At 48.8% G+C, this 7869-nt stretch overlaps 2 protein-coding genes across 2 annotated transcripts; one reads left to right on the top strand and one right to left on the bottom strand.

Moving 5' to 3' along the window:
- Window positions 1-332: 332 nt before the first annotated feature.
- On the bottom strand, window positions 333-3066 carry MRPL46 (mitochondrial ribosomal protein L46). Its single transcript, XM_075100592.1, has 4 exons — window positions 2832-3066; window positions 2248-2443; window positions 1500-1673; window positions 333-779 (listed from the first exon to the last, which is right to left on the bottom strand). The coding sequence occupies exons 1-4, from the start codon at window positions 3039-3041 to the stop codon at window positions 529-531; spliced, it is 831 nt and encodes a 276-aa protein (XP_074956693.1). The 5' UTR covers window positions 3042-3066; the 3' UTR covers window positions 333-528.
- Window positions 3038-6945, top strand: MRPS11 (mitochondrial ribosomal protein S11). Its single transcript, XM_075100593.1, has 6 exons — window positions 3038-3156; window positions 3338-3451; window positions 3684-3773; window positions 4524-4653; window positions 6072-6137; window positions 6588-6945. The coding sequence occupies exons 1-6, from the start codon at window positions 3104-3106 to the stop codon at window positions 6693-6695; spliced, it is 561 nt and encodes a 186-aa protein (XP_074956694.1). The 5' UTR covers window positions 3038-3103; the 3' UTR covers window positions 6696-6945.
- Window positions 6946-7869: the final 924 nt, after the last annotated feature.

Here is a 7869-nt window from a genome sequence, read left to right as displayed (position 1 = left end):
TAAACTGTGAATATCCCAATCCCAGTTTTCAGCTCCCCAGAAACCCACCTTACCCAGCCTTGCGTCCAGGAGGGTCTGTTCCTACCTGGACACACAAATAACCCCCAGTGCTGCTCTTTTTAAGGAACAGGTGCCAGAAACAAGCACTAGCCATTGCTCAGAAGAAATTGTACAAGCTCTAGACTATTTCAGGAGTCTGGTGAGAAAAGCAGGCCTCCCGGCTACCACAGCCCCAGGGAATTGCACACTTGGGAGGGGAAAAGATCACAACATGCATTTCCAGAAGAGGTGGAGGAGGATTCAACAAGAACACAGAACTCCCTGAGGAAAGCTTCACTTCCAAGTATAAGTTTTAATATTTATTTAGTACAGGCCCAGTGAAGTGAACTGGGAAATAAGGCAAAGGCAAATTATCCTCCAGAGCCTGAGTTAACATCCCATACACACAGACCATGCAAAGCAGCAGCTGTGCTCCTCCCTGGAGCCAAGTACCACATCTTTCCCATCTGTATGAGCACAGCCTGTCATTTATAAGTCCAGAAGGAATCGATTTACTTTTTTCAGGTATTCCGGCTTCAAGTAATCTCCCAGCTCATCCTTTGTGACCCACAGGTAGTCTTCCTTCAGCTCTGCTTGGGACAAATCACTGCTTTGGAGGAAGGCTTTGAAGAAGAATACTTTGGCTCCCATGTTATCCTCAGTCCTGATGGCCCTGGGGAATTTATACTTGTAAATTCCATATGGCGCATTCCCCAGGATTTTGGCTTGAATGTGATCTCCTGCAAGACCCCAGCAACACAAGAGAAAGAAAACAGAAAACAAAACATAAGAACACAGAGCAACAGGAACTGCTCTCCTGTAGTAACAAAAAGGTAGCATAAGCCACTCCTTGTATCTGGCTCAGACTGAGTGTTTCCTCTTCTTAGCAGAAATACTGCCAATTGTAATGCTTTCTCATGAAAAAAACAACTTGCCCTGGAGTCCAGCGAGTCCTCTCAGAGTGAGAGAGGGAAGGAGAGGGTATCAAGCTTTGCCAACCCACAGTGAAAAGCAAGTACACGTGGGTTTGCCATCACCCACCTGCCATAAAACCTGCTCCAGGGCTACAAGAGGGAAAGAGAAGCCGCACACCTGGAGCGAGCAAAGATCATTCAGGGGGAATCTGGTGATACTCCAGCATCAGACCACAAGTGCCAGACCAGCGCCACAGCTGCTGGCAGCCAGAGATCCCAACTCACAATCTGCCAATCCAGCCAGCCCCACACACACTGCAGTCGCTCTGTGACACTACACAGTTCCAGAGCCAATTACCCAGGATCATTGCTCTTGCCAGAAAGCCCACCCCACTGAGTTCCATCCCTCTCCCATGAAATGCCTTTTCCCAGCATATGGGAGGTGATTTCCCTACAGCAGAAAGCAGATATCCCTCAGACAGGGCATGGGAAGAAAACCACTGGGACAAAGAGGAAGGAGGGACAGGCACATGGCAAGCTACATACCCAAAAATGTAGCCATGGCTCGCTCAGCTGTGCTTCGCAGCGTCTCTCCAGGCTGCCATTCCACTTGAGGCAGGAGCCACAGCTCCTGGTTACCGATTTTCTGTTTCACCAGAAGCATCAGGTTACTGTCCAGCTTCCTGTTCAATGATGTTCGATTGTTGTTTTTATCAGCGTCTGCCAAAAACCACCACACATTGGAAAAAAAGTCTCTTGGCAGAACTGGTCTGATCCCCTTGATTCGTCAGCTCTCTCCATCTCACACCCTTCCAGCAACAGTACACAAACATGGATTCACGGAACAAGACAAAAATCAAGACAGAAATGCTCTCAGGTGCTCTGGAGAGCAATACAGGATTCAGCTGAAACCCACTGTTAAGACTGTATTCTACCTGTTTCATTTCCAAAGGGAATTTATAGCAAGCAGCCTAGGTCGGCAGCTTTACAAAAATCAACAAGAGCACTAGGCAAGCTTAGAAACCAAAGAACCCAGGTTCTCTTGTCTGGAAGCAACATCCATGTTCACTGCTCTGCTCTGATAAGGTTGTGTGAACATGCACTTTGCAGCATGGGAACACTGATTGCCTTGTCAGACAGTTAATTTCTCATATGCTAATGGTGCTGCCATGGAGTCAAGACCCTCTTTAAAACAAAAAAGACTCAGTAAAAGCCTCCCCTCTACTGAATTATACTCAGCTGTGTTTGGTAGACAACTGGGGTGTTCTCACCCACCAAAAACTTCAGCCTGTACCTGTTACCCGCGGAGCGGCTTCAAAACGCAGTAACTTCTGTTCCCACTTGTCCTCCAGGTCTTGAGCCATGATGACTGTTTTGCCAGGTGCCTCATCATCATCATCATACATGCTTTCCTTCCTCCTCCTCAGCCGCTCCTCCTCCTCCAGCTTGCGGATTTCATGATCTGAATAGTGGCTTTTCTCCAGCTCTATCTAGAAGGGCAATACAGAGAGTCATTAAGGCACCAGGCTGGACTTGGGAAGCAGAACTAAATGATTTCCACCTCAGAGAATGAAAGATGATGAGAATTTCTCTGAGCTTGAGCAGGACTTCCCTAAGCATCTATCAAGGCCACCAACGGCATTAAGAAGACCACGAAAGCACTACCAAGACCAACAATAGCCGGTGCAGGCAGCAAATCACACAGGAAGCACCCAGCGTCACTTCATGGCAGGACCAACACCACCCAAGGTCCTCCCAACCCCCGGTCTGTCACCCCACCCGGGGCTAGCAGCCGCAGCCGGTCCTGCGGGGTACCCTCCTCCCCAGGCCTAAGGCAGCCATTTTCTCGTCAGCAAGCCCCCAGCTCCCCCCCTCTACCTGCCCCATAAGAGCCGTCATCTCTTCCTCCAACTTCTCGAGGGGCTGCGTGATACGGGGCAGCCGCAGCAAGCACATCGCCCCAAAAAGCCGCCACGGCCGAGGGGCTGCAGCGGTACAAAACCACCGACCCCAACCCGCCACTCGCTTCGTGGGCGCCGCCATTACGCTACGGCGCGGCCCACAATGCATCGCGGTGGGCGCCACCATATTTCCTCCTCGCTCCCATCGTGCTTTGCGGCGACCTTTCCCGTCGCCCTACAGGAGCCGCCATGAGCGCGGCGCTGGCGGTCGCTTGGCAACGGCTGCTCGGTGCCGCCTGGGGGTGAGCGGCAGGAGCGGGCGGCGGTGAGGGGGGACACCGAGCCGACCCCCTCGCTCCGGGTCGACCGCTACCACCTTCCTCCCCGTGATGGCGGCCGGCACAGCAGGCCCCGCCGGGCCCGGCCTCCCGCGAGCAGCGCTCGGGGGGACCCCCCGGTTTCCTCACCGTTTCTCTCCCACAGGGGCTGCGCCGCCACCCTCTGCCGGGCCCTACGCACCGGCCCCCGGAGGCTGCAGAACCTCGCGGAGACGGCGGCCGCGAAGGAGGTGGAGAACCAGAGCGCCACCGACCTGAGGTGAGGCGGCCAGGCCGCGCCCGGAGGGCCCCGCCGCTTGCCTCATGCGGGAAGGTTTTACCGTCTCTGGTGGTTTTTCAGCCGAGGAGGGAAAGGAAGCGGTCTGACTCAATCACAAATGCAGTTTGCGTCTCTTGGAGACCTGATCCGTTCTCTCTTTCCCAATACGGAAAAAAAAAACTTAACAAAATTTAAAGAATGAGTGCCTGATAACCCTTGTTTTGCTCCTCAGCCCTTTAATCCTGCAGAGGAACTCCATGAGATGGGATGGAAAGGTCTATGAAGAGATCCCAATAGCTCACATCAAAGCTACATACAACAAGTAAGCAAATAAGCTGCTCCATTCCTGCTCTCGTGCAAAATAAAAGCTTATAACATACCCCTGCTTTAGCTAGTCATCGTTTTGATCAAAAGACTCAAATGAAAAAAACTAGGGGAGTGGCGTTCGTGACTGGGAAGATAATAATGCTGAATTCAAACCTTAGTGCCATTCAGGAAGCATAACTGTCCTTATAGTGTCTTTAACAGCAATAAGATTGTTATTACATGTTTTGACTACATTCTGATATGAATAATTAGATGCTGATGGCTTTAATGACAGGTTACTTCCTGCCCTCTGCTCTAGCACTACTGCTGTACAGCCATTGAATAAATGGTCATATTCTCCAAGAGGGATGGTTGTGTTTTATTAGTGATCCTAGTGTGATGTTTTACTGTTTCTTAAAGCTCTTTTAAGTTCTAGAAATGTTTTGTGCATTTTTTAACAAACAAGAGGTGAAATGTTCACAGTGAGAGGTGGGTCTGCAAGGGCTAGGCAGTATCTGAGGTGTACCTGGATAAATATACTTTATCCAGAAAGGTTTTGCCACTCCGCTTAGAGTCTCTAGGGTGACCAGAATTGCAGCAGGTTTGTTTAAGTGGGGTAACTCAAAAGGAAGTGCTGAATTAGGGTGGTTTGGAGAGGGGAGACAGGAGTCCTGTGGCAAGCTGTGCCAGTAAAGTGAGCAAGAAGAAACTGGAAAATAAAGCTTTTGCTAGCTTGCTTTTTCCTTTTGCTCTTCTCTTTCCATAGCACCCACATCCAAGTGGTCAGCTTTGACAACAGGCCACTTGCCCATACATCCTGTGGCACAGAAGGTTTCCAGAATGCCAAGAAGGGAACAGCCATTGCAGCACAGACTGCAGCCATGGCAGCCGCAGTGGTGAGTCTGCACTGATGAGTCTCACCCTCCCAGAGGGGAGCACTGGCTGCCTCTCCCTGCTGCCTGGGTACATGCCTCGCTCAGCTCTGTTCCTTAGTGCTTGAGCAGCATGCTGCTGGTTGATGACAGTTTCCCTAGCTTCATCTGACACACTGCGCATCTTCACACACACAAAGTGTGTTTGAAACAGCCGTTAGAAACGCCAGGGGGATGAACTTAGCTGTGCAGGTTGTGACTGGGAAATGTAACTCGGAGCCTATCCTTATCTAGCTCCGGTTTGCATAGCTCCTTTTTTCTAAGTGAACATCTCTCAGCCATTTTGGAAATGTAGCCCAAGAATCAGCAGCAGTTCAATTTTTGCACTGTAGGGGACTGAGAAGTGGCTGTAATTACTGACTGAATGTTTTATATTTGCTCTCTGCCACAGGAGAACTGAGCTGCTGCCAGCAGTTCCAGTCAGAGAAGGTGATGTCCTTGCATGTGTAGTTTCCAGCTGCATACAGTTTACTGTAATTGTTTCTAAAAAACCATGTGGATGTCCAGGTGGCAGGAGAAGATGAGGCTGGCTGTGTCACAGTCCTCATTACAGCAGAATGAGGCAAGGTTAAAATGAAAATCCTCATCCTAAATTCAGTGGAACTCATTCCAGCCTTTCATGTCAGAGATAGCTGGTGCCACTGCTGGCCAACAGCTTATTGTGGTTGACTCGGAGGAATATCAGAACATCTTTGCTATTAATCTCTCCTCATCGGAGCCTCATAATAGCTGCATAGCTGTGCTTAGCCAGATTTATTCTGTTGCTGTTCAAGTCGCTAGTATGTTAATTGCACCAGTACATGGAAAGCACAGACCCAGAGGAGCTCCATCCATGTGGTGGCAGCACGGCTATGCTTTACAGCAGGTGGTTTTCATTTTCAATTTGCAAGCCCCTAGAATTTTTGCACTGAAGGTGTGGACTCCTGCACAGCAAATAGAAAGCTTGCCTGCTTTTCTCATTTATCTTCTAAAAGGAATCCACTGATCACAGGGGAGAAGTTGCTGCATTAGAGAAGGGAAAACAGCTTTGAGTTAGTCCTTGTTAGTCCCTTGCCAGTTCAGTCACGTATCTATGGATATGTCATCTTTCTGCCCTGGCTTTAGGTCACAAGTAGTTTGATCTTGAAGCTTTCTCTGAATGCAGAGCTGACAGCCTAGCGCAGAAGTTCTCCTGGTGCTGCCATGGCTGTGTCCAGGCCTCCTTTCCTCCCAGTGTCTTTGTGCAATAATCCTCATAGTTGTCTTCTGTATCTGTTACTACTGCTCTTTATTTTTACTTAAAGAAGACTATGATAGTGGCTCAATAGGGAATGAAAGACTGTAGGGCAGGCAGAGCAGCAGTAGTTATACCAGAGAACACTAACCAGTTATTATTTTTGCAGAAAGCACGTGGGAAGGGTGTATTGCATGTAAGAGTCATGGTGAAAGGACTGGGACCAGGACGCAAAGTAGGTGTCAGAGTTTCTTTTCATATTTTTCTTTCTCAGGCATCATCCAGGTTTTTTAAATTAAGGCTGGTCTCATGACTATACCTATTAACTTGGTTTTTCTGAAGATGATGTAAAGAACTAATCACTCAAGTGCCTCATAATGAGACTTCAGAATCATTAGAGTTTTTGAGTAATATCACTTTGGAGGCAGAGTAAAAGCTGTATTTGGTGCTTCTTCCAACTAAAGTAGGGAAATTGATGGAAATGCTGATGAAAGGACTAGACCAGGTAAGTAATTCGTATCAGAAAACCCAGTTTAAATCTATTTTTAAGATCATTACAAAGTAGAACCATTGGAACAAGTTGATTTTTGGATGGAGGACCAAACTATTTTCTGCTGAGCTTTTTTCCTTCTCTGCTGTTCAATGTATTCATAACAGCATGTCATCTGCTGTCATCTTCTTCCAGGCTGCCATCAAGGGTTTGACTATGGGAGGTTTGGAGGTCATCTCCATCACCGACAACACCCCGGTTCCACACAACGGCTGTCGCCCGCGGAAAGCCAGGCGAATGTGAGAGGCAGGTGGAAGAGGCACACAGCTTTCAACATCAGTTCATGTAACAGGGACTGGGCTGAACGGTGCTCCTGTGACAGATTCTGGAAAGGCACCCTCCTGGGAAATACTTGTTGAAGGAATCTTGAAGAAGAGAGACTATCCTGGACCTTAAAAGCCCAGGTGGTAAAAGCAAGAATGCATGCACTCCCTTAGTGTGAAGCCTGTTGTGTATGAAGCTTGTTGATTAAAATGTTGGTCTTCTGACAGCCGTTCCTGCTGTGTTCCCAGAAGTGTCTTGGCTCTCAACTGCTCTCTTCCCCTTACCACCCTGCGTGGCTCTTGTCTGTCCCTCTGTGCTATTGTTGCCCTTGTTAGGTGGAAGGTGAGCTTGAGGTCTAGATCTCCTTCTGGTCCTCTGTAGTAAACAACTGCTTGGGGTCACATCATCTTCCTTCTCTCCCTCTTTCTCTCACCAAACACATTTGGAAACAAGGCATGGGGTAACTTCCTCTTCCCCTGGCTTGCAGAGCTCAGTGTGCCAGGCGAGAGGCAACTCTCCGTGTTCGCACAGCATGAAGCACTGTAGCCTGGATCTGTTACTGGCAAAGATCTGTTGCAGTGCTTTGTTTCACCCAAGCTGTAGCTGGCCTTGGCAAATGGAAAATGCCAGTCCTAAAGGGGCTGGGATCTTGCCAGTTTTGACGCTTGCAGTCTCTTTGGTCCTGCCTAGTGCACCACGAACTCGATTTTCTGGGGGAAGGAAGCAGGGGGGTAGTAGGCCTGAGGAACAATGAAATGCTGCCAAGGAGATTTAAAACACTTAAGTCTTGAACTGTACCTCTGTATATCCACAGGCAGCATGAGCTTGTTACAGGTCTGTGATGTGTTAGTGCTGTCCCAACTCCATCCAGAGAGAATTTCTGCCAGGAAAATACGTCTGAGGCTCAGGGAAGGTAACGGCAGTAACTGACTACAGGATAGGTTTCCTGGCTGGCAGAGGCTCACTGCCCAGCAAAGGGTGCCTCCCCAAAAACCACACTGCCACAGAAGCCCTGGCTGTGTACAGCATGCAATGGGCAAATACTTCACTGTAAACAGTGTATTTTGGTGCAGCCAGCAGGTCTATCACAAACCCAGAATCTTTCCTTCTATTATTTCTTTCTGTTGTTTTCCCTTAGTTTCTTAAATTGCAT

The sequence above is a fragment of the Phalacrocorax aristotelis genome, chromosome 7 (genome assembly GCF_949628215.1).
Source record: "Phalacrocorax aristotelis chromosome 7, bGulAri2.1, whole genome shotgun sequence".
In the NCBI taxonomy this organism is placed as follows: Eukaryota; Metazoa; Chordata; class Aves; order Suliformes; family Phalacrocoracidae; genus Phalacrocorax; species Phalacrocorax aristotelis.
The sequence above is the reverse complement of the archived record's forward strand: the minus strand, read 5'-3'. Positions and strand labels throughout refer to the sequence as shown.

Bases quoted from the DNA above. Each gene is read 5' to 3' on its own strand.
- MRPS11 (XM_075100593.1), top strand. From the start codon at position 3,104: ATGAGCGCGGCGCTGGCGGTCGCTTGGCAACGGCTGCTCGGTGCCGCC. The intron at 3,452-3,683 runs GTGAGGCGGCCA...TTTGCTCCTCAG, and splicing joins CAGAGCGCCACCGACCTGAG to CCCTTTAATCCTGCAGAGGA. The intron at 6,138-6,587 runs GTAGGTGTCAGA...ATCTTCTTCCAG, and splicing joins GACTGGGACCAGGACGCAAA to GCTGCCATCAAGGGTTTGAC.
- MRPL46 (XM_075100592.1), bottom strand. From the start codon at position 3,041: ATGGTGGCGCCCACCGCGATGCATTGTGGGCCGCGCCGTAGCGTAATG. The intron at 1,674-2,247 runs GTACAGGCTGAA...GGTTTTTGGCAG, and splicing joins AGCCGCTCCGCGGGTAACAG to ACGCTGATAAAAACAACAAT. The intron at 780-1,499 runs GTATGTAGCTTG...GGGGTCTTGCAG, and splicing joins AGCCATGGCTACATTTTTGG to GAGATCACATTCAAGCCAAA.